This window comes from Balaenoptera acutorostrata, chromosome 8 (assembly GCF_949987535.1).
Source record: "Balaenoptera acutorostrata chromosome 8, mBalAcu1.1, whole genome shotgun sequence".
Taxonomy (NCBI): domain Eukaryota; kingdom Metazoa; phylum Chordata; class Mammalia; order Artiodactyla; family Balaenopteridae; genus Balaenoptera; species Balaenoptera acutorostrata.
Genome location: NC_080071.1, coordinates 88,303,813 through 88,328,100, shown reverse-complemented (window position 1 = coordinate 88,328,100; position 24,288 = coordinate 88,303,813). Strand labels below are relative to the sequence as shown.

The 24,288-nt window shown below is 55.6% G+C and overlaps 2 protein-coding genes and 1 long non-coding RNA gene across 16 annotated transcripts in view; 1 reads left to right on the top strand and 2 right to left on the bottom strand.

The window, feature by feature from the left end:
• USP40 (ubiquitin specific peptidase 40) overlaps positions 1-4,352 on the top strand; it is a 94,333-nt gene extending 89,981 nt beyond the window's left edge. For 5 of the 7 annotated variants that reach the window (XM_057551756.1, XM_057551755.1, XM_057551757.1 and 2 more), the window contains 2 exons: positions 1,058-1,152; positions 2,433-4,352. In XM_057551756.1, coding sequence (XP_057407739.1) covers positions 1,058-1,152; positions 2,433-2,925 — 588 coding nt within the window. In that variant the 3' untranslated portion in view covers positions 2,926-4,352. The remainder of the gene's footprint in view (positions 1-1,057; positions 1,153-2,432) is intronic. The other 2 variants (XM_057551754.1, XM_007184750.2) reach the window with 2 other exon arrangements.
• LOC103011657 (uncharacterized) lies at positions 3,193-8,707 on the bottom strand. Of its 2 annotated transcripts, XR_009009107.1 has the most exons (5): positions 6,211-8,707; positions 5,117-5,548; positions 4,620-4,861; positions 4,178-4,308; positions 3,193-3,286 (listed from the first exon to the last, which is right to left on the bottom strand). It is a non-coding gene; the product is annotated as an uncharacterized LOC103011657 (long non-coding RNA). The 2 variants fall into 2 exon arrangements; XR_009009106.1 differs by lacking the exon at positions 6,211-8,707 and having other exon boundaries at positions 5,117-6,044.
• Positions 8,708-8,710: 3 nt separating this feature from the next.
• Positions 8,711-24,288, bottom strand: part of DGKD (diacylglycerol kinase delta) — a 107,773-nt gene continuing 92,195 nt past the window's right edge. For all 7 annotated transcript variants that reach the window (XM_057551760.1, XM_057551765.1, XM_057551762.1 and 4 more), the window contains 11 exons: positions 23,333-23,429; positions 23,084-23,191; positions 21,976-22,089; positions 20,845-20,979; positions 20,435-20,586; positions 19,341-19,452; positions 19,164-19,256; positions 18,120-18,239; positions 10,940-11,057; positions 9,753-9,883; positions 8,711-8,984 (listed from right to left, as the gene is read on the bottom strand). In XM_057551760.1, the coding sequence (XP_057407743.1) occupies positions 8,895-8,984; positions 9,753-9,883; positions 10,940-11,057; positions 18,120-18,239; positions 19,164-19,256; positions 19,341-19,452; positions 20,435-20,586; positions 20,845-20,979; positions 21,976-22,089; positions 23,084-23,191; positions 23,333-23,429 (1,270 nt within the window). In that variant the 3' untranslated portion in view covers positions 8,711-8,894. The remainder of the gene's footprint in view (positions 8,985-9,752; positions 9,884-10,939; positions 11,058-18,119; positions 18,240-19,163; positions 19,257-19,340; positions 19,453-20,434; positions 20,587-20,844; positions 20,980-21,975; positions 22,090-23,083; positions 23,192-23,332; positions 23,430-24,288) is intronic.

Below are 24,288 nucleotides of genomic sequence, written 5' to 3'. Positions count from 1 at the left end.
TGGTAAAAGGTTAATACTATTAATAGGTAGCTCTCACTGAGCATTTTGTATTTGCCGTCCATGTATGCATTTAATTCAGTTTTTCCTCATAACAACCGTAGGAAGTCGTGCCATCTTGAGCTGAAGAAAAGGAGGCCGGGGGGTTATGTGACGGGGGCCCGTGGACAGGGGCTGCCGCGCCCGCCTCCTGCCCCCCGAGAACGTGGGTGTCTGTCCCAGGGTCTCTGTATTTTCTCTGATTTTGTGATGTTTCACAGTTTTATAAAGCACATCATATATATCATTGGAACTAAAATTATACTATTTATCATGCACCATTTATTGGAATAGAGATTATCACCTTTGTCACAGCGTTTTTCCCACCTGAGAGTGGAGAAGCAGCGAAGCCCTCCTGCAGCCCTTCAGCTGACGTGTCAGATGCAGAAGGGCCACCACCCCCATAATCAGCATTAACTCTCCCAGATCCGCACTTGGGAACACAGCCAGTAACCCCGGGGTCCCTAACGTGGGGGTCTGGCAGGCCTCAGAATTGCCGTGTCGTGATACACTTTCCTCCCGGGCACGTGTTCTCAGGGTTAGCGTTTTGGCCCGTGGATGCTGACAGAGACCGGCCTGTGGGAGCAGCGGGGTCTACGGTGAATCACAGTCTCTGACCGACTGTGAGTCCCGGGAAGGCCGAGGGAGCGCCTCTTCCTTGTAAAGCACCGGGGTGGCTCCGGGGCGATGCCAGGAAGCCCGGAAGCTCAGGGCGCAGCTGGGAGGCGCAGGGGACGCAGACGGCAGGGTCACAGGCCAGTAGGCGGCCTGTGCCTGGGCCTCGGCGCTCTCGGGGCCCCTTGCCCACTCACTCGGGGAGCAGTGAACGGTAACCCCGCCTCACTAGGCTCACTTTGTTTTCATCAAGCACTAGAATGTTTCGTATCAGTTACTAATCTGGTTTATGTAAATTTGGATATCCCCTTTTGTCAATTTAGGTGATTGTTTTACACCCATCTCTCTTAAACGTAGACTAAAAAGATGTCTGATAACATGGCTCATTAATTATTTTGAAATGCAGAATCTCCTGGTTGAAGATGATGATGATTTCAGTACAGTCAGAGATGACATTGGAAGAGAAAAACAGAAAGAGTTCGCTCTGGGGAAAAAGAAAAGGTAAGTGAGGGTCCTCGCCTGCGTGACAGATTCCACTGCTCTCGCTGGAAAGCTCCTGACTGAGGCGTGGAAAGAAACCCTCCTCCCTGCCTGCACTTGCCCACCTTCTCTCCATCACCTCCTAGAGTGGCTTCCTGGGGACTGTGCAGGAGAAACCTGGGCGCAGCTCACTGCGAGGAGGAGGCCCCTCCCCGAGCTCCGGGTCTCGTTCTCCCTCCTCCGGGGCCCTGTTCCTTCAGTCGGCCGCCCATCTCCCCACACTCGGCCTCCGCCATCCCTGGGTCTCTTCCTTCAGACACCCGCCCTTGCGTGTCCAGGATTCGCGCGTCCTGACCCTGCTGCAGCTGTCGCCTCCCATCGCTCTCCACCCGCTCCGTCCCCTCCAGGCAGTCAGCCAGGCTGCTAGCCCAAACGACCCTCCCCTTGGAGGGAGCTCCCTCCCCGTCCATCTTCCCCCCTCTGCTCTGCCCGAGCCACTTCACCTTGGGTGGGCCCGCTCCTTCCTCTTCTGTACACAGCCCAGCTCTCTCCTGGCCTCCAGACCACGTACACCTATCAGAATCTACTGGAACCTTCCACCAACGCTGATACTTCCAACTCCATGTGCCTGGACCTGGCTTCCACCACCGTGGTCCACATAGTCATCCCCCCGCAGGCCACACCAGGGGTGCGGGTGGTCGTCCTAATCTGTCCCCACTTCCAGTCTCCTGAGGTCTCGTGTCCTGTCCCCGTTCTAATTGCTTCTGGCTTGGTGGCCTCTCCTCTCTGCCTCCCTGGGCCAGCCCCTGCTCACCTCAGCCTTCCTCTCCTCCCACCTTCCATAGCTTGGGTACCAAGTGTCAGGCGTTGTGACGGCAGCAAGAAGACATGCCCTCCGCCTGGCCTGCAGGACAGGGAAGCGAGGGCCGGGGTGGAGGTGGTGTCCCCCAGGTGTGTGACCCTGTAACCATGTACGGAGCTGGCGTTTCAGACGTGAGCATCTGTGAAGGTCACGCTTGGATTGGGAAGGTGAAGCAGGAAAGACTGCGCTGCTCTGAGACACCTTCCCTCAGCAGCTGGGAAAAGGCCCGAGGCTGAACCGCTCTGTGGGGAGGGCGTGGGAATGCGCCCCGGGGAGGGGTACACGGAGGCCCCTGAGGGAGCAGTGCAGAAATGCTGCCCAGACTGTCAACTGCGTCTCTGCGGCCCGCCCTGACTTGACTCTGAAAGTTGGAATGAGGTGTGGAGTCACTCCTCGACCGGGTGGGGCCCTTGGTGTCTGGGATGTGACCCCGTGACAGCCTCTGTGTCCCCGCAGCCAGGAAGCCCTTCGTGTGCGGAGCGGCGACGTCCCCTCTGGTGCAGAGACGCCCGCCCGCCCCCGTGGACCAGAAGCTTCTCTCTCCATCCACGTCGGGAGCTTCAGATAGCACAGGGCCTCCACGCTCCTGCTGCAGGTCCTGGCCCGTTTCCTGCTTTCTGCCCGGTGCGGACACGGACTCAAGGCCCTGCTTTGTCACGAGCAAAGGGGGCGCTCCATCGCAGGCCAGGCGAGTGCGCTCGTCACCCGGCTCTGTGGCGTGTCCCCCCGGGCTGGCACGGACCGGGCCGCGCCACAGATGCCAACCGGCCGACACCCTCGCGCCACCCTCGAGCCCCGCCACCATCTTTATACAGAAACTGACTAGTTCTGCATTAACTGCAGGCGTGGGTGACGTGGCACGCGGTGCATCCCCGCACACCTGCCCTCTAAGGTACACCCGCCCCACTCTCCCTCTCACGCTGTTCAGGTGACTCCTTTGGTATCTGTAGCCGCCCAGGCTCCGACAGCTCGGCTCACAGCGATGGGCTGGCCAGGCTCACGCCGTGACATAAACAGGAGTCTGCTTTCTGGTCCCCAAACGGCACGTTTCCCCTTTGGTCTGAGTTAGAACTGGTTCTGAAGCGTTACCTCCCTTTCCGGGATGAGGAGACCGACGGGGCATCCTCTGAGGTTGGGTGCCGCTGGAGAGGGGGCAGCATGAGGTGGGGTCCGGCCCGTGCTGTCTGTGGTCAGAACATTCCCGCCGGGGCCTCTTCCTTCTGGGAGCCTGATGGGGAGGCAGGGTCATGGCAGCCAAGCCTGGAAAGGGCTGAGGGGACAGTCCGGAGGAGCCTTGATTAAAATGGGAAAAAAAGAAATTGTGAACCAAGAGTCTTCTTAATGCGGCATAGCTGGCTATCACATTTAAAAGATGTGAGTGGTATTTACGACAGATACGTCGCGTCTGTGTTACTGAGCTGAGTGACTTAGGACAGCGGGGTGATTCACTTTCTCAAGCTAACTCAGTCGGAAGCAGGAATTCCTGAGACGATAAAATAAATTCTTTACTTTCTTATACCTCAGTGATGCTTCATAGCGACTCTCTTGGTAAGTACGGTTATCTTCTTGATTTCACAGTTTTTCATCAGCCTTTTTACCACTGATGCTATTAAAATAGCTCTTAAATGTAAGGGATGGAAAGGAAATGGCAAATGGGGACCAGGTCGCGGCCCGCACCACCGGCTTAAGGAATCGAGTGAACGTTGCTCCAGCCGTGCTGCTCTCCCACAGAGCCTGACCGCGAGTGGAATGAACGGCCCTGCTCTTCCTTCCTCTGTCCTCCCTCCTTCCACACAGTGTCAACACCACCACTAGAAACTCTGGTCTCTGTGTGTGCATCTGAAATTGGTGGCTCGCGAATTATGTGCTAATTTGTATTGAAGCAGTTGTGTTTTAAGTTGGACTTTGGCGAGTGCTTCCGGCCTCTCAAACACTAACTCTGTCTCAGGAGACGCACACGTGGGGTCCAGACTCTCCAGACGCACCTGGCGGGCAGTGACCAGGCCGAAGTGTAAGCTCCCTGACTGACCGCCCCTCTGTGTAGAGGCTGTTCTGCCCCTTTTCCCGTAGCTGACAGGGCTCCTTGGTGCGCCCCTTCATTCCACTGTAGTAAAACATTAATGCACTAACTAACTGAAAAGCCTGGCTTCTGAGAAGCCAGCGGCCTCGCTGGGCGTCACCTACCACAACAGGCAGGGTCGAGGCGCGGCACGGTGTCCGCGGTGAGCGGCCGGGGCCTCGGGTGGTCTCTGCTTGTCGGCTTGCTCCCCTCCTTCCTTCCAGTTCGGGGATGGAGTGGGGCTCCAGGGAGAGAGCTGTAAGAGTTTGTTAAAGAAAAAATAAACTGTTCAATTTGTAACCTCCCGTCTCTGTGCGCTGACTGCTTCATGTTCTCCTGGCCTTGTTCCCAAGCGAACTTCAGATGCTAAGTCGCTGGGGTTTATGTTTAGAAATACCACTTCAGTACTGCTGTAGAAATAACAGAACTGTGTTTTCGTTTTAAATAAACTCAGACTCGTGGGAATAACTGTATTTGAAGAAACTGGAAGTGGTCTGGTTCTCTTTTCCTTCTAGGAAAATAGAACTGGCAGGGGTGCTTGTGTTACAGAAAACATATTTACTCAACTGGGACACTTTCCTGGCAAAAAGGGGAGGCGGGGCCCAAGAAGTCCCTGATAATCCAGAATCCTGGCTCGGAGAGGTCGGCTTCCCTCTGGGACAGGCTTGGCTGTGAAGGGCCGAGTCCCGGGCCCCTCAGCCGGCTGGACGGGAGATGCGGCAGCCTCGCCTTCCGTGCTCAGTCCTGCCCGTCAGTAAAAGGCGTGACCGATCACTGCGGGTGTGTGTACGTTCTGGGAAGGCACCGCACTGCAGAGAGGAGGGTGAAGCCATGAGAGCGACACACACGCTAGTTAAAGGAAGAGACGTCTCCAGCGCCCACCAGGGGCCCGTTGCCTGCGTCCTGGCTCAGGCTGCCTTGAGCAGACCTGACGCGCCCGCAGCTTCTCCCCCCCCCACCGGGGAGAAGGCGGCTCTAGTCCCTGGGGAGGCTCTGCGGGGCCCCCCACCTTCCTATCAGCAGCCCCAACTCCCACAGCCCAGGGGCCGGGCCCTCGCACCCACCGGCTCCTGCCTGCAGCCTGGGGTCTGGGTTGGGTGCGACGGCCAGCAGCAGCTCCATGACATGAATGGTTCGACTTGGAACCAGCGTACCGAGGGGGTGGGGACCACTATACCATGGCTCTTCTAGAAGTCGAGGCCACCCCGAGCGGTCACGGCCTCCACGGTGATGGGCGCTGCACAGCCACCCTGCCGGGCGCCATGGAGGCCCGCCCGGCCCCGGGGGTGCGCCTGGCAGCGACCACGCTGGGGCACTTTCCTCCTGCGTGCGCACGTCCTGGAGACCTGGGACCACAGGCAATTTTGTTCTCAGCGTGGGGCCCGGCTGGCAACATGACTTCCCGGAAAGCGCAGCTCAGCAGGCTTTTGGTGGATCTGCTTCTGTCCACAGCACGAGCGAGAAAGCCTTCAGGTCCCCAGCTGGCGGGTTTTCCTCTGCGAGTTTTACAACCTGCTTATTAGGCTTCTGTGATCAAAACTGGCAACAGACGCTGCTCCGAGGCCGGCACCTGGGCTGGGCGGCCAGCGCGGTCACAGCTGCCATCCCAGTGTGAGAGGGACCACAGGCTCCCAGGCCAGGACGCCTGCGTGTGACTTAGGCCATTCCCTGACCTGTCAGCGTGGGCTGGGGTTGGTGTCAGGCCTGGGACACAGGACCAGCACGGCCCTCGAGGTGTGATCTCTGGTACCCAACTGCCCCGTGACTCCCGTCCCTGCCACATGCTGCTGGGACAAGTTGTGAACCTCTCTGAGCCTGTGTCCTCATCTGTAAAATGCAGATACCCAGGGCTTCCCTGGTGGTGCAGTGGTTGAGAATCTGCCTGCTAATGTAGGGGACACGGGTTCGAGCCCTGGTCTGGGAAGATCCCACATGCCGCGGAGCAACTAGGCCCGTGAGCCACAACTACTGAGCCTGCGCGTCTGGAGCCTGTGCTCCGCAACAAGAGAGGCCGCGATAGTGAGAGGCCCGCGCACCGCGATGAAGAGTGGCCCCCGCTTGCCGCAACTAGAGAAAGCCCTAGCACAGAAACGAAGACCCAACATAGCAATCAATCAATCGATCAATAAATCTTTAAAAAAAAAATGCAGATACCCACCTGGTAGGATTGCTAAGGAACAGGTGAGTTAGGATGTGCAAAGTCCTTAAGCCGGCACCTGGCATAAAGTAACAGAAATGTGTTAGGCCAGCAGCACCGTGATCAGCCATCACTGGCATAGTCCCGTTCCCTCTGCACCCACCGGTTCAGTCATGAGTGTGTGATACAATTCTAGACGATGAGACATTAGGGGAGGTCAGTGGAAGCCAGACTTTCTGAAAGGTTTCCTTTTACCTTAAAAAGAGACGCAGAAGAGACAACCCCCTATACACCCACACTTTAGCCTGGGCGTGGTCATGTTTGGATGTGCTCCCTGGAACAGTGGCAGCTCTCCTGCAAGCATGAGGCCTGATGCTGGATGGCCAGGTGGGAGAAGCATGCACACCAGGACAAAAATGGGGCTCTACTAAGCATGGGAGGAGAGAGAAGGAAGCTTCTGGGGAGGCAACCTACATACACATCCAAAGCCCACACAGCCCTATGGTACCCTGCCAGCCTGGTTTTCGACTCCGTGATCCCAGCCCCCATCCCTCACCCCAGGAAACTGGGGGATGATTAAAGTGACCTTGAGCTTGGAGAGGCAGCTCCCTTGTAATAAAGGTACTATGATTAAACAGAGAGGTAAGTAGAAGAGCTCCGGTTTGCAGTTACATGTTAAAGACTTAGGAGATTAGGATATTAGCTAAAATGACGCGGCCCTCAGTAGGTTGGGCTGAAGCTGCATGTGATTAAGCCTGAGAACCTTGGTGCCACCCGGCCCCAAGGTTGCTGAATTTTTAATTCAACAGATCCTAGAACCTACACCCTATATAATACAATGGCATTCTTCCCACTTTGCTTTTCAGCCACCGCCAATTCAACCTGCTTTTAGAGCGGCTGAAAAACGTAATTCTGAACCCAGTTCGGGAAGATTTTTGGCAACATCTTACGTCCAAGCACAAGGAACGATAACAAGAAACCCGACAGTGTAAGATCAAAAACAGGCTTGTTTTATTTATACACAGAACAACGTATTTACAACCCCAGATGTGGATATGTACATAGCGATACAGGAAGCGTTTGCTTCCACGGTGGGCGCTGTATAAATTAAGATCATAAATATGGGGGAAGCCCCACCAGAGGGCACAAAACCTTTTCTCCAAGACTCCAGGGATCCCTCCTCCCTCCCTCTACACTGACAGGACCGTGAGACCGCGGGGCCCCGAGGGACAGCCGTCCAGCCGCACGGAGGGCCGGGGGCCCGGAGGGCAGCCCCACGCGCACCAACACGCACCACAACGCGCGCGGGACGCCGCCCTGCAGACGCGGCTTCGCGCAACGCTCGTGTTTACGCCACTCGCTCTAACTTACTACCCTCAGAAAGTGGTTTCACGTAAACAGTGTCGCTCTAATCACTGACGACGTTACCTTTAAACACCACGCTTGACCTAAGCTAAGGCTTTCCCGCGGGAGGGCGCTGAGGGCCGCGGTGGCCTCCGAGCACCGGCCACCGCGCCCGCGTGCGCCCTCCTCCGCCGAGTCCCCGCCTGTGCGTCGGCCCTGAGGGCCTCAGAGCCCGGGGTGCCCCCGCCCGAAGCAACAGAGCAGACAGCGTCTGGCACCGCGGGCCGGGCCAGCCTGTTCTACCTTGAAACCCAGGGACTTGTGGCGACTGCGTTTCCTCCACCTCCCTCCACCCGCGGTGGCGGCAGCGCTCTGATGGGCGGGAACCTCGGGGCGGAGAGTGACACACAACCGCCGGGTCTCACCTCCGAGGGGCGGGCGGCTGAGCGCACGTGCAGAGTGCGGCCACCCCGCCCGCGGGGACAAGCTGGCCTGGGGCAGGGCCTCGGCCGAGCTCAGCGCCGGGAGGCCCGCCAGGGGAGCCCCCGCCGGCCGGAGGCAGCGGCCGACTGCGCGGCGGGCGGGGAGCCGGCAGCGCGTGTGCGAAGCGAGCGGCAGGTCAACGCTGCTCCGCCGCGCGCCCCACGGGCCCCTCGGGACGGCGGCGCACAGCCCCCGGGAGGCGGAAGGGGAGAAAAGGGCCAAGTCCCCGGCGGTGAGGACCGGGGTGCCGCCGGGGCCGGTCCCGGCTCAGCTTCCTGCCCGCGGAGGGACGCCGACCTGGCGGCTCGAGGCGAGAAGTCGCCCCGGGGTGAGAAACTCTGGGCGGCCCCTGACGCCCCCGGCAGCCCGGGAAGCCTCCTCCACACAGAAACACGGACCAGCCTCTGTCCGCGGGGAGACGACAGGCCAGGCGTCCTGGGCACAGAGCGGACCCCGCGCCCGCGGTCCAGGGACCGAGGGGCCGAGACGGACGGGGCGCGAGCTCGTCAGCCCCGGACCCTAACTACCGTCTGCTGGGCTTAAGGGGAAGCCAGCGTCGCCTTCGTGTCAAACGGAACCGGCGGGACGGAAGGCAGCCAGGCCGCGCTCACACCAGGACTCGGACGCGCGGGGACGCAGCGCGCCGGCGGGGCGGGAGACGGTACCCCACGCTGCGCCGCGGAGGGCACGCGGAGGGCACGCGGAGGAGCCCAGGCCCGGGGCGGGGGCGGCGGCGGCTGGAAGGTAGCTGTGTTGCGGGTCGGGACCCGGAAGCCGGGCCGCCGGGCCGGGTCGGAGCGGCGGGAGTAGCACCATGAGCGGCGCCGGGCCGGCTCAGTCGCGGGAGGCGCGGGGGACGCAGGCCCAGAGGGCGGAGGCTAGGCCTCGGCGGCAGGGGTGCTGCGGCTCAGCTCCTTGATGCCACACAGGATCCTCTTCATGTGGCCCACCTTGGTCACGCCGAGGTCCTGGAAGGAGAGGACAGCGCTCAGGCCCGGGTGGGGGTGGGGGCGGGGGCGGCCCCGGCGCGCCGCCGCCCGCGTCCGAACACGAGTGAGGGTGACAGCGACAACGGGGGACGCGGCCGGAGACGCCGCCCGAAACCAGCAGCCCGCGGCCGCCCGCCACGTCCCGGTCCCTGACGGGAGTCGTCAAGGGCACACGGAGCAAGACACAGACGAGCGAGGCAGGCGACCCGAGGGCGCCACCGTCCCGACGCCCTCGGCGGCCTCTCAGCCTCTCGGGACGTGGCCTGAGCGGCACAGAGAGCCAGGCTCCGGGAGCCCCGGGTCAGGCCGCCCCGCGTCCTCCCGAGGGGAGGGAGACGGGCGAGCGTGGCCACTGCGGGAGCCGAAAAGCGGCCAACTGGGGAAGGAACCCCGTCCGCTGGGTCCCCTTCACCCGGATGGCTGTCATCACAGAGAACGCTTCAGCTCGGCTAGCGGAGGGCTGCATTCCCCAAAGGGTTTTTAACGCTAACGTGGTTCACTGTCCAGTTAGGCTAAGAGCGCGAGGCTGCCCACGGGGTCTGCTCGGGCTTTGGCCGCGACAGGTGAGACATCACGTCTGGGAGCCGCCGCGCATCACCCCCAGGTCGTCACCCCGGGTCACGCACAAAGGCCTGAGAAGAACGGTGAGGAGACTGCTGACGCTGGGACACGGCCAGGTCAGAGGGAAGGGACAGGGGAGCCGCGGGGAGCGCAGGTGCGCCTTCCCAGGAGACGCTGCGGAAGTACCTTAAGGTCCCTCCGCTCCAGGTGCAGGAGCTCTGAGCCCCGGATGTCGTGCCGCGTGAAGATGTCCTTATACTCACAGAGACTGAGGTGCTCCAGCCAGGCAGCAACCTCCTCTGTGCCCCAGAGGTGAACTGTCGGAGACGGAAAAGCACGAGTGCGATGAGTGCCCAGAGCCCAGCGCCAAGCAGGCGGCGGCCCGCGCCCGAGACGCCCCAGCAAGCGGTGCCCGAGACGCCCCAGCAAGCAGGCAGGCACCCACCACCCAGCCCCAGGTGCCGCCCCAGGCTGTGCAGAAAGAGGAGGGGAGCTGCCCGCCCTCGGGGGCGTGAGCTGCTGCACAAGCTGGTGTCCTTTCCTGCTAGGTCACCGGCAGCCTTCTGTCCCAGGAGGGACACATGGGTCTGACTCCGGCTGAGGTCAGCTTCCCTCTCCCTTCTAGAGGGGTCCATTTCACTTCCAGCCCACAGCGGGAAGGGAAACATATGCAGAGATTCCATGGAGTCAGAGCCACCATCATTCAAAGAAACCCAATTTCTGGACAAACATGCGAAGAAGAAAAATCAAAAGGAGCTACCCTTACTGGCAGCAAATGCCATCCCCAAATCCAGGCTTGGGGCCGCCCAGCACCTGAGAGCCTGGGGGGCAGCTGTGGTCAGGGCCGACACTTTGAATGGAGATTCTAAAGCCCCAGTTTACTGACCCAGAGGAGAAACATCCTTTAGTGCCATTTTCTATTGATTTCACGGCCCAGGGCCACTGGCAGCCCAGGTTCCCGGCGCAGGGGCCTTGATCAATGAACTGATTAATGGGGGACGAGCAGCCCCGCAGAGGAAGCAGGCACAGGGGGCCAACGTGTGGCCAGAGTGTGAGCTGTGTCTCTGTCTTGTCACCTCTGCTGTCTCCTCCCCACCTCGTGCCCCAATCTAGCGCAGGCAGGCGGCTCGGTGGCCTGTCTGTCACCCAGAATCTGCACCGGGAGCAAGTTCAGGGCAGGGCGTGACACCGGTGAGCCTCCCACGTGGAGCGGGAAAGCTGGGGTGCGGTTCTGTAGACACAGACGGGTCGGCGCAGGGCATGACCGGAGGCCGTGGGCCCGGGACGACGGGGACGAGCACGAGGCCAGGGAGAAAGCAGAGCCTGGGCCCCGCACAGCCCGGGCGGCCAGGAGAACAGGAGAGGGCAGGTACCCGGGGCTCCCAGGCTGCTACGAGCTTCTCTGTTCTTGTTATTCTTCTCCTTCTTAAACTTGGTCACCAGGCGGAATTTACCGCTGCGGCTGCGCTTGGAAAGATCCAGCATCACGTTCTGTGGGGCAAACGAGAAACGGTGAGAGTCAGACCCCGGTTCACCAAGACCTCAGCCACCCCTCGACCACACAGGCACGGAGCTAGGAAGACACATCGTTCCTGATACTCTTATTCCCGGGCTTTTCCTTGACTTTTAGTCTTTATTGCTGATTTTTAATGCCTTTAAAAAGCGGTTTCACAGTGATAAGTATCTATTTTCATATTCTATTTTTTTCATTTTATAGTGTTTACTTCTCATGTGACTAGAAAGCTCTCTCTATATTATTTAAGTATCAGGACCATTATATCAAGATTGGTAAGTTATTAGCCACTCTTCCAGCGTTGCACTGGCGGGCTTTGACTATCAGTATCACGAGTATCTTTCTAAATAAAGCTTTTCCTGCACTTTGCACTGTTTCCTTGCGATCTGCTCCCTGAGGCAGAATCAAGGAGGGAAGGGAGTAAGAGGGAGTAAGAGGGACACGGGGACAGGGTCCCTGCTCGGTGGCCACCTCCCCACAGAGCAGTCCAGGGCACGGCGGAGCCATCACTGCCCCTTCCCCACAGGTCTGTGGACCTTCTCTGTTGATTCTCACAGAAGCTAGGGCAGGGGTCTCCGCCAGTAAAGCATTCTGTGCACACACAAACACGTACCTGTTCTGATAATGTGTATAAACCTATTCACAAATAAAGAAAGCGTAATTTCCTTATTTTTCAGGTGTGCCACTTTCTTCCTGGCCCCGCCGGCCTGGATTCTGCCCCTGGGCCCTGTCTACCTACATCCCCACAGTGACCGGCACAGTTAGGACTGCGCAGCTTTATGACACACTTTCAGATCTGACGGGGACATCGGGTCGCACTAAAAAAACTCCACCGGCATTTTTACTGGGATTGCACCCAACCTAGAGCCTGGAAATACTAAGCATCTCCACACCCCGTCTGTCGTGACCCTGCATCTTCATCACGCCCCTGCACGGTCATCTTCGTGGAAAGAGACCTCTTACAATGACATTTTCTAGTCAATGACTGTGCGTAATGCAGAAACTTGTTTTTACAGATGTCTTATTCTTGGCAAAACTATCAAGCACCCATTCTAGCACAGCTGCTCCACGCAAGAACTCTACCTCCCGGGCGGTCACCACAGTCACGGGCTCTCCTGCCCCAAGACAAGCAGCGCCTCACTCCTGAGCGCCGCCTGCAGGAGGGTTGGCCACGTGTGAGGCAGGTACTCTCCAGAATCCGCACAAAATCCGATTCCTGACTCTACAACTTCTTTCTTCAATGCAAACATGAGCTGTAAATTTACTTCTAATTTTTTCAATATGCATATTTTCTTCCACTGGTAAGACGGGGAGACTAGTAGAATGTGGCTGATTATCGACCTGTTATCTTATTTAATCTCCTCGGCCTTTTAAAAGCAGATTTCAGACATCAAATTACTCCACCCGTAAGTACTTCAGTATGCAAATCTAAGAATACTCTTTTGAAAACACACTCTGGCACCATTATCACACCTGATACCACTAACAAGAATTCATTTGGCTCTCGTGAATCCATTTGTATCAGATCTCCCCGACTGCTCCAAAGGTCTATCCTCACAGCTGGATATGTGTGGATAAACCTTTGGAGCAAACCTTTGAATCAGGACCCTGACGGGGTTCACAGGGGACACCCAGCTCTTGTGGCTCAGTCTCTCCTCCTCGGGGTCACCTGTAGAGAGACCAGGCGTCTGCCCTGCAGGACAACTCGCGCTCTGGCTCTGATGGGTGTCTCCCTACCTCCCCACTCCCCGGGTGGTCCAGAGCTGCTAATTCCATCAATCTCGTGTCCCCAGGGACGCAAAATGGCGCTTTAATCCTACACGCTCCAGCTAGAATTCTTTTATAAATAACTTCTTTCATCAACTATTTGATTTAAAGATATAACTTCAAGGGATCTACTGATAATACTGAAGTCTGGAATCCAATGTGCTGGTTTTTTAAAAATGAAATGTTTAAAGTTCTGGAGATCTGTTTCCTAACAATGTGAATATACTCAACACTACTTGAACTATACACTTAAAAATGACAAAGATAGTAAATTGTGTTTTTCTACCACAATTTAAAAAAATGAACTGGGACAATGTCCATCTTTTTCCAGCTTTGACACTTTCTTATATATGGAAATTATATATTCCGTGACATTTTCCCTTTGGAAGTAAAATTTATTTTTTCAAGTTGTTCTGTGACTATTCCTTTTAAAATATCTTGAGATTTCAATTTGTGTAATTTAAATTTTTTCTGAAAAATCAACAGTTTCATCAAGATTGTAAGATTCATTGTCATTTCTTTGTATATGCTATAACTTGATTAATTCTCATATCTGTTGTTATATTCCCCTTATCACTTCATTTTGTTCATTTCCCCCGCCCCCCCACCCCGCCCCGGATTACACGTGCCAGAGGATGGTTTTTTTAACTTTCCTTTCAAAGAACCAGCTCAAAGACCTATCACTTTTTTTCCTTTCAAATAAATGATTTTCCTATTTTTATGCCAGTAGAAATATGGTGCCTCCCCCTCCAAGGTTCCCTTTGCCCTTCACACTTCACCTCCTCCTGGTCCCTTGCATGGGGGGGCAGGCGAGCCAGAGTCCCAGAGGGTGGCAGCACTGAGCTGGAAGGCACCAGCGGAGTTGGCTGGAGAAGCCAGGAGCCCAGGAGCCAGCGTGGTTTTCCCTTCACTCCCGGGACCCCTGGCCCTCGGTTTCTGGCCTCAGGCCCCATCGGGTGAATGCCTGCAGTAACACCACCCCAGCTGGCTCCAGAGGGTTTCTGGTTTTGCAACTAAACCTCAGGTGCCATCGGTCCTATTTCCCACCTACTACTGCAAGAACTAACATCTGCTCCGTCTCAGCGGCCCACATCTAGGAACCCTGGAAACCAGGGCCACTCTAGACGTGGCTTAGAGGGTTCATGAGGCAGGCAGCATTCAGGTCAGCCATCCAGGGAGGACTCGTGGTGCTCTGTGTTTGTTTCCATGGTGGCTGCATGGCATTTGGTGATAGTTGTTCTGAAAACACTTTCAGGCTTAAAGCTTTAGAGCCACACAATCCCTGTGGCATGGGCTTTTAGTACTAAGACCTGACAGTCCCAAATAAACTGAGGTGCTTGGTTACCCTGCAACTGGGCACCAGGCTGCGAGCCTCCCACCGCAGCAGCTGCTACCCTGCCCATGAACTGAAGAAAATCGTTGCCCTCCCTGTCTTCACTGAAGAACCTGCATGGAGGCAGAAGCTACCCACCTGCGCAGAGCAGCACGCTGGGAGCACAGGGGCCATGGTTTACAGTTGGCACAATTTCTGTTCTGAGTTAGTATCTGAGGTTTCCTTGTGGCCTAGAGCTGTGCTGCTCAAACTACCCCTGGAAAAGAACCAGCTTTAAAAATTCCCATTCCACAGTGGACTGGTACTTTAATGAAAGAAAGTAAGACAAATTACTAGAAAAATGAAACCCCCAAAAGGCATACAAAATACAAACCTCAGTTTTTTATTGGGACTTCCCTGGTGGTGCAGTGGTTAAGAATCCGCCTGCCAACGCAGGGGACACAGGTTCCAGCCCTGGTCTGGGAAGATCCCACATGCCGCGGAGCAACTAAGCCCGTGCGCCACACCTACTGAGCCTGCGCTCTAGAGCCCACGAGCCACAACTACTGAGCCCACGTGCCACAACAACTGAAGCCTGTGCACGCCTAGAGCCCATGCTCTGCAACAAGAGAAGCCACCCTGATGAGAAGCCCGCGCACCACAACAAAGAGCAGCCCCCGCTCGCTGCAACCCGAGAAAGCCCAAGTGCAGCAACAAAGACACAACGCGGCCAAAAATAAATGAATAAATAAATAAATTTATAAAAAAAAATTTATTATTTTCAACATAAAGAAAGTTTCCCTCTCAAGTGCTTAAAAGTTTCTAGGGCTTCCCTGGTGGCGCAGTGGTTGAGAATCTGCCTGCTAATGCAGGGGACACGGGTTCGAGCCCTGGTCTGGGAAGATCCCACATGCCACGGAGCAGCTGGGCCCGTGAGCCACAATTGCTGAGCCTGCGCGTCTGGAGCCTGTGCCCCGTGACGGGAGGGGCCGCGATAGAGAAAGGCCCGCGCACCGCGATGAAGAGCGGTCCCCGCACCGCGATGAAGAGTGGCCCCCGCTTGCCGCAACTGGAGAAAGCCCTCGCACGAACCGAAGACCCAACACAGCCAAAAATAAATAAATAAATAAATAAATAAATAAGAAAATCCTTTAAAAAAAAAAAAAAAAAGTTTCTAAACTCCTCCTCTCAATTTCTGCAATGATAACAGAGAGTTTCATACCATCAGTAGTAGTCCTAGTTTAGAAAACGATCAGATTTTCAAAATGTCCTATGGGCAACAGAAAAGAAAGCATATCCCCTCTTTGCAGAGTATAAAATTCTCTCTATAGAGAAGCATGATATATACTTGTATATATATTCTACATATACGTATTCTATCAACTTGCTTTGTTCAGATGTTGTGACAGTTTGTTTTACATGATTAATCACGGACTAATAGGGATAGCTCACACTACAAAATTGGGTTTCTGACACTTTCTATCATTTCAAGAAGTTGTAGCCTTACATATTTTATGCATGTAAATTAAGATTAAAATTTTGGGGGTAACCACTGAAAGAACAGAAGAGTACATATTTCCAAACTAGTAGAGGGGACAAACAGAATTGTGTGGGAAGAAGGAGAGACTCATCAATCAAAAAGGAGAAACAAAAAGAAACAAAAAAATGGGACAAACAGAAAGCACAAAATATGGTAAAAATATATCTAAATATCATAATCATAATAAATGTAAATAGACTGAACTCTCCAGTCAAAACACAGAGTACTATACTGAATAAAAACCCCAAATTTAGCAATGCTATTTATAAGAGCGACACTCCAAATAAAGCATGAAAGTGAAAGTATGAAAAAGAATATACCAAACAAGTGGACTTGAAAACAAAAAGAATTAATAAAGGCCTTTATATAATGATAAAACTTGTAGGCACTCAATAACATAGCCTCAAAATACATACAGCAAATATACACAAAACCGCAAGGATAAATTGAGACATCTACATTCACGGTCAGAGAGTTCAACAGTAACTGACAGATCAAGAAGACACAAAAATAAAAAACAAAGTAAGGACTTAATGATGTAAATAATTACAACTGGATATAAGGTACATTTATAAAAACTGACTACCTTTTGGGCCATTAAGTAAGTTTCAACAGATTTCAGAGGACTGGTAACATACAAACAACTGCCTTTGAACACAGTGAAATTAAGTTAAAAATCAATAACAAAAAACGTATTAGAAAAAAATCTCACATATTGGGAAATACATACTTTAACTCATTTAAATGCTGTATTAGGACAAGATTTTATCATTATTATAACCATCATAAGTTTATCTCAGAATTATACAGTATATAGTATAATGATACGGTTATTATCTTTTACCAATATAAAGTGATCCTCTATCATTTACTGCCTTAGGTATGCAACTCTATTTTTACATTGTTACTTCGGATTTTTTATTGTGTTTTCTTGAAATTGTTTTATTTTTAATCTTTCTGGGTCACAATTTTTTATTGAGGGTATGGAAGAGAAAACTGGGCTCCTGTGACTAGTATTTGGTTAGATTTTTTTTTAACACAATCTAAGAATAATTTGCTTTTAAGAGGAGCAGTTATATTATTTTCTATTTTCTTATTTTTATGCTGTTAGCTCCACCATTACTACTTCTTTTATTTTCTTTTACGACACAGACTACATTTTGCTTGTGTCTTTTGTGGTGATTCAAAAAGACATACACCTTTTCAATTTTACTAGAAGCTACCTTTAGAACTACGTTTAAGTTTTTAAAACATAATTAACTCTACCTTTCTCTAATTATCAAAGTCAAGAACTTTCATTAACCTTCCTCCACCGTAAGAGGAGGGATTTAATGTGCCCTCACTCCTGTCCATGTCCTCTTCCCTGTCTCCCCACTGCACTGCCCACACTTCACAGGCTTTGAAAACATAATCTGGAATCACAGGCCTAGGTTACTGCTACATTTGTTGAATATTTTACATATTATTATCTTAGTAATTTTCTTTAAATGAAATTTTTATATTTATAATTAACTACAAATTTTGATGAGCTTGGCCTGGCCCTCTGAACCAAAATGTCCTCATTCTTCAGTTGCTGAGTTTTGTTTCTTGGCTGGAAGGCCTCTGAGTCAGTTTTCCATGCGGGGTTCACATTTGTCAACAAACGCCTGCATGTTCAAGAAGAGCTCTGGACTGCCGGCCCCCTGTCCCCTTGCCCTATTGCTGCCCATGGGTCCTAACAGTCGAGCCGGCAGCAGGGGCGCCTAATGTGTCTAGCAGTTCTTTACCTGGTGAACTTTTCTCCTGGCCCACCTCTGTTCCACCCTTGAGAGGAAGGCCATCTAGGGTTTGCCTCTCTCCAGGTGCTGCCCGCAAAAACCAACCACCAAACAAGCGCATCTCCAGGGCCTTCTTCCTGCCTCTCCTGCTTCAGGAGACACTACCCCTGGGGCGCATATGCCCAGGGTCCCATCTGTTGTCCCAGCTGTAAGACCTGCGCAAGCTGGGGTCTCTAAATACGCACAACAGAAAAGCGTGACTGTGAGTTGAACACAGCAACTCTGCCCTTGTCAACAACAAACTCCCAGGAAGTCGCTGTTTAGCTAACCGATGTGCCGCCACACTGGGGGCAAAGAGTGGGGCTGGGCTCAGCCTTCTTTCCACCTATGTCCTGGACAGCCCCGCAGTTCTGTTGCCAAGGGCAACTTGTGCCCCAGTCACCAAGGGTCATTCTTAACAGCAATTCCCAATTCCTTCCTACCTGCCGAAGTTCATCTCTGTGCCTTGAAGGCATCTTAAAAGAGAAGCGTGGGAGGCCAGATGAGGGGCTGCAGGACCAACACCATCTTAATCCCAAAGCTGGACAGAGCACGTGAGTTCAGGCACCGAAGGGAGCGCCCCTGTGTCCAGGGACGCCGCGCTGAAGCCCTGTGACCCACATACCTCTTCCTCACCAGGCTCCACGGGCTGGCACAGCCAGGGGGTGTCCGCCAGCTTCCTGAGCTGCTGGCCCATCTCGACGAGGGCAGCCGTGAGCCGCTCCTTCTGAGGGGGGTCCAACTGCTGCTCCAGGCAGGGAGGGAAGAGACACAGCTGGTGACCGGCAGGGAGGAGCTGGGGCCGTGGCAGAGCCCCACGCAGATGGGAGGTCTGCCCCAAGGGATGGGCTGCTCTCAGAGAGAGTTCTAAAAACTTGCAAGGAACCTGAGTCACAGAACGCCACTTAAGGGCCAGACTCAGAACCTCCCCTCGTAAGTAGTGTCGGGTGAGAGAATTAAACTCTCCTCTCGTAAATGATGGGGCAGACCAAGCTCGTCTGAAAATCGCACCAGCAGGGCTGACGGGTCATCTGCTCTGGTTTCCTCGGGACCCTCTCTCGGAAGCGGGGGAGCAGTCTGCCTGCACCAGAGCGCAGGAAGCATGGTGGGGCCGCGGAGGCAGCAGCTGGAACGTGTCAGGACAGCGCGGTATTTTGGAATGAGAGCAGAGAGTGTGGAACTGGACTCTTAGGGGGGTTCTCCAGTGCCTTCCCCTCCGTGACCTTCCACATCCTCGTTTTTTAAAACAAGGAGGTTGGCCAGGCGCTCTCTCGGGTCTGCCCTGTGCTGGCTTCTGCGATTCAATCCAGCTCCAGCCGCACGCCTCCGCAGGGCTGACTCATCAGCCAGGTTTGCAGGGCTGAGTGAGGAAGGGTGGCCGACTCTGGGGGCGGGGAAAAGGCTGGCCAGCCTGGCCGTGGCGGTGGCCGCACACCTGGGGGGTCTGGGGCAGAGCGCCGTCTACGACACAGGAGGTCCCGTCCGCCAGTCTCGGACACCCTGGAGATGACGTGGCGAGATGGGGCCGGAGGGTTTGAGCATCGCCACACCGTCAGCTCAGATGGCCTCTGAGGCCCCTCCGACGGGGGGCCTAGAATTCTCAAGGCCGGGGATCCTGGGCTGAGACGGGCTGCCCTCTGTGCGCACAGCAAGTGGCCCCCCAGCTCACCAGGGCCAGCTTCCCCGCCAGCAGCAGCTCCGTCTCGCTGCGCAGAGCTCTGACGTTATTCACCATCTCCAGCACGAAGCTGCAGCTCAGCCCCTGAGAGGAACCAGAACAGACACCATGGAGACGGCCCGAGGGCGAAAGGGGTCCACAGGAGAAAGACCGGAAAAGCGCAGGCACCTCTGTGGTCCTGGGCCTGCCGTACACTCGGTCCATGGACTTGGAGCTGGCGTTGACGGCGTGGGCGAGCTCCTGCTCCACGTCTCGGTGGGACTGCGCTATTTCCCGGATACTAGAGGGAGACACGGCACGCGTCAGACCAAAGAGCGGCAGCCTGTGAGTCACCTCGCTGGAACGCAAGCCCAGGTTCGGCCCAGAGGGCCGACAAGACCACGACTTGACCATGATGACCCGTGACGGCCAATCATTTCCTGACCGCTGGCAGAGGAGGCCTTAAATGGGAAATCTGACAACAAAATCCCAAACTTTTCTAGAAACTCAGCCAAGGAAGTAAATGCCCAAAATGAGACCTACACCTTGTAAAACAGCGAGCGGGTAAGTAGCAGGAGGCAGAAGAGAAAGCCAGGAAGAAGCTAGACAGGGCCGTGGAGGACCACCAGGCCTGCGGCGGCTCCCAGGACGGAGAGGTGAGGCAGGGGGGAGGTACAATGCAAAGACACAGCCAGACAGCGGCTGAAGGGGGTCAGCGGATGTGGCCACCGAGAGGGCCCAGGTCACCAGGCAGAAGGGCCATGCTGGAGCGAGGTGGGTGGACACAGCGGGGGGTGGGGAGGACGGACAGTGGGCAGAGCGGCGACCACCGTGCTGGAAGGTCCGCAGTGGCTCTGGGAGGCTGCGTAGGAGAAGGAAACGCCTTTGGCTGCTGGCTTTTGTTTTTTCAAAATAACTACAAGGTCTGCTTCTTAAGAGCAAACCCGCTCTCTGGGGGGTAAAGGAGGCAGGAGGGGTACTATCCTCAGAGATCCGGGATAGGCTGTAAAACCTAAGAGCTGCCTCTGAAAACGCCTGTGGTGTGAAGCTTCCACCTGCATAAACCCCGAGTAATCCCTGGAAGACCGTTCGTGAAAATACCAAAGCCCGGGGTTAGCAGAAACCCGGGCCGGGCCCTCGGGAAGGAGGCAGACAGCACATAAGATCCGGCAGGGGCATCTCAACGCCTGCGGCCCAGCCACGGACCTGGGTCGTCCCCGTGACGTCAGGGGGCCCGGGCGCGCTGGCGGAGGAGTGGACCGCGGAGGGAAGGTGGCGCCCACCTGTGGATGAGGGCCCCCGCTGCCCGCCCAAACCGGTCCATCTGGTCGGCTTCCTCCGTGGACAGGATCTCCGGGTGCAGAGAGAACGGCGGAGGGCGGGGCAGCTCACACTTCTGCTTGTCCTCCCAGGACTTCAGGGTGTTCTCAAAGGCCTAGGGTGCAGGAGCCAGCGTTACACTCTCTCCTGCGAGCACACATCTAACCACAAGCACCGCTGGGACACGAGCGGGATAACCGGCTAGAAAGGGAGACATTCTTTTTAACGCTGGGGGGAGAGGGAGCGAGCCTAGAAATTAGAGCCCTGTTCACTTAATCTTCAAAAAAATAAATAAATTCCTGGAACAAAACGTTAAAAACTCCAGGTCTTCTCCTAGAAGGGGCACATGTGCGCCGCAGGCAGTCCGTCTTACCCGGTCCCTGGTGAGCGTCTGGGCCCGGTTCTTGTGGATAATCCGAATGTACCCTGGCGGCTGGATCCAGGCCTCTCCGTCCACCTGCACAGGTACGCCCTCATCCCCCAGGATGGAGATCTTCACCGTGCGACACTGAGCAAACATCACAGCCGTCACCGAGCTGCCCCCAGGAGCCCTCAAGTACTGTCGGCACCACAGGCACCGTCCTGCCCTACGCACCCCTGCCCCGGCCGGCTGACCCCTGGGGTGACACCATACCCCCCCCAGCCTCTGGGGTCGGAGCATCCCCGCCTGGGGCGCAGCTCATGGAGCCCGGCGGTCTGCCCCACCCCGCTCCCACTGCCCTGCACCCAGCACCGCCTCCGTGATCGCAGTGCGGGGAACTCGGTGCTCAGACACCAGCACCAGGCCCAGGGCGGGGACACACGACCACCAAGAGCTGCTGGGTCCCTGGGCATGTGGGGCCACTCCCAGGACAGAGCAAACACCCAACAAGTGCTCCTCTTTTCAACAAAAAATACTGCCAAGGAATTAAAATTGTGAAATTCAAGCAGCCCATGGTGGGGACAGAAAGGACTCGGGTTCAGGGGACCATGAGCTCCCCATCTCTGTGCACGAGAACATCGCCCTCCCCAACCCCACCGACAGACACACCCTTCCCAACCCATTGCCAGAAGTACAGGATGGGGAACCCACCCTGCCAGCCCCGAGCCGGGCCTCAGAGCAGCCGAGTGAGGCCACGCGCTCGGCCGCTGTTCCCAGACTCAGGCTGCGGCTCCTAAGAGCTGCAGGCCCAGGGGCCAAGGTCAGCCAGGCCCGTCTCATCTCACCCCACCTCAGCAGGGGCGGGCAGGACACAGGTGGTACCCACAGAGTGAGTCAGGGAGGGTACAAGCCAGCCCCAGTTTCCAAAGTATTTTTTAATTGTCAAAACACGGCAGGTGAGAACGGGCTCTGGACCAGGAGGCCGCCGGGGCGATCCTGGAAAAGCGCCCACTCTCCTGGGCTCTGCACCCCGGGGGCCCAATTATCTCGAGCGCGCGGTTCTGGGCCAGGCCTGCCGCTCCAAACGTGTGTGAGCCACAGCTCCACCCAGGTCCCTCCCGCCTCCAGGACGCCGGCCGGTACCTGAGCGATTCGGTGATGCTGCAGCTTTATGACACGGGAGACGGCCATCTGCATGCTGCCGAACACCGCGACCACCTCCAAGATCTTGTCATCGAATGACGGGGCTGCAAAGGTCTGGAAGGGCCGGCCTTAGAGCTGACCTCTGCTCCCAGCTTCCCTGAATATGTCCCCCCGCCACGCGCATCCTTCTCACTCCGGGGGCCGCTGCGTTGGTGAGAGCCAGACAGGCCCACTACTAGGAGAAGCTACGGGGTGAACACTTGCTGACGGGTCTCCACGTCAGATCCTGAAAGCAGCTGCCTGAGATCAAACCCCGGACCTGCCACTTACTAGCGTGGGAGCTTGGGCAAGTTACTGTCTCTCTAGCTGGGTTCCCTCATCTGTCAAATGGGGCGAACACTGGTACGCTCCTCACAGGTCCTCACGAGGGCCGTCAACACAGGCACAGTGCTGAGAAGTGACCGGCGCACGCTCAGCGTGCAGCTGGTGTTAACTATTTTTATTAGCTATGATGTACGAAGGAAGTCAGGCCCCTGGTCAAAACCTATCAATGCTCCCAGAGTTCTTGGCATAAATTCCAAACTCCTCCCTGGCTTACACGACCCCTCGGGAGCTCTGACCTCGCCGTGCTCCGCCCAGTACGCACACCATCAGAGAACCTCCTTCCCGCACCCGGCCCCGCCGGGCCGCCAAGCCTTCACACACGCTGTTCCCTCTGCTGGGAACAGCCTCGCTCGCCTGCTCCTGCCCCGTACCCACCTGACCTGCCCAACCCCGAGTCACCCTCAGGTCTCAGTGTAGATGCCCCTCCTCCTAGGAGCCTTCCCAGATCCGGGCCTGGATTCCAAGCCACACCCGCGACCGCACCTGTCCTGCCTGGCACCCCTTCTTCGAGGTTGCGGGAGCTGGGCCTGCCTGCCTTGCTCTCCACTGCGTCCCCGCTGCCGGCACAAGGGCCCCGCTGCACCCGTCCCTCCGCCTCACTGACGGAGCACCCCCAGAGCGGGAGGCTCCACCGCGGCTCCCGAAGGGGCCGCCTCTCCGGTGACCCCGCCCCCGTCCCCTTCCCTGAGCTCGGGCCCCTGCCGCCCAGCACCCTCGTACGTACATCGTCCTCCTTGGTGCCCCCCCAGAAGTTGGTCCCTCCAGCATAGCTGGGAATGTTGAGGACAGCAATTCCCTGGAGACTGGGCAGTGGGATGGGTCGCCCGTCACACTGAGCGGTAGAAATGCATAAAAGGAGAGAAGAGAGATCCAGGCTTCAGCCAGGGGCTCCCTCCCCGCAGCACTCCGCCCTGGGCTAAGGCCGAGGGGCCGCCGGGTCAGCAGCGGGGCCGGCAGGGGGCCGCCTGCTCACCTCCAGCAGGACCTTCTGCTCCAGGTTCTTGTAGGTTCTGTGCAGCAGCTCTCTGGTGCCGAGGACTCCATACCACATCATGTTCTTGGTTCGGCTCCTAGGGGCGGAAAGCAAAGGACTGACGTGGGTCTCAGCTTTCTCTGCACAGCTACCTACGGCCCTTGCTGCCACCTCATCACAAACGGGTCACATCGGGCAATCACCCCCAGCAGCGACACCGTTAAGATGAGGAGGACATGCCCTTGTCACATGTCCACGCGAGATGGGCTGAAGAGATATATTCACTGACCAGAAATTCTGCTAAAGAGTAACACTGCCAAGAAAGTAATCATACCCTGAGAGGTAAAAAAGGTAAGACGTTACAGAACCTCACAAAAAAAGTATAAATCACAATTTTTTTCCAGCTATAAAATTATGCTTACCACAGAAAATTTGGAAAGGGCAGAAAAGCACAAAGGAGAATTCACAATCCCCACATCTGTAAGTACTGATGATAAATGCTTCAGTGCACTTCCTTAGGAACTTGATTTACAGCTGAAATAGCAGTAACTGTGCACTTCGCCCTGCACAGAGATCACCGCCCTGTGTCCTGAGCATGAATGACCACAACGGGGCACTTCCCGCCAGCACTCGCTGAATTAACCCCTTCGACGGGTCTCTGCTTGTTCCCACCCCTGAGCTCTATGACGTACGTGGCAGTGGCCCTTGGTAAACGCCTCTTTGCCGAAGTTCCCAATTACTTTTTAAGGGTAGATTTGTAGAAATGGCACTTTCTAAGCAGATCTTCTCAAAGATACAAACCCAGGGAAGATTATATACCAGGACCCCAAGTTTCTAAAAACATATCACATGTGGCCTTGCTCCTCACCTATTTTGCTCTGATAAATTACACGCATTTTAATGCCTTTTCAGTTGTATTCAGACGAACAGGGGTATCTCCAAATGATTTGGGCTCC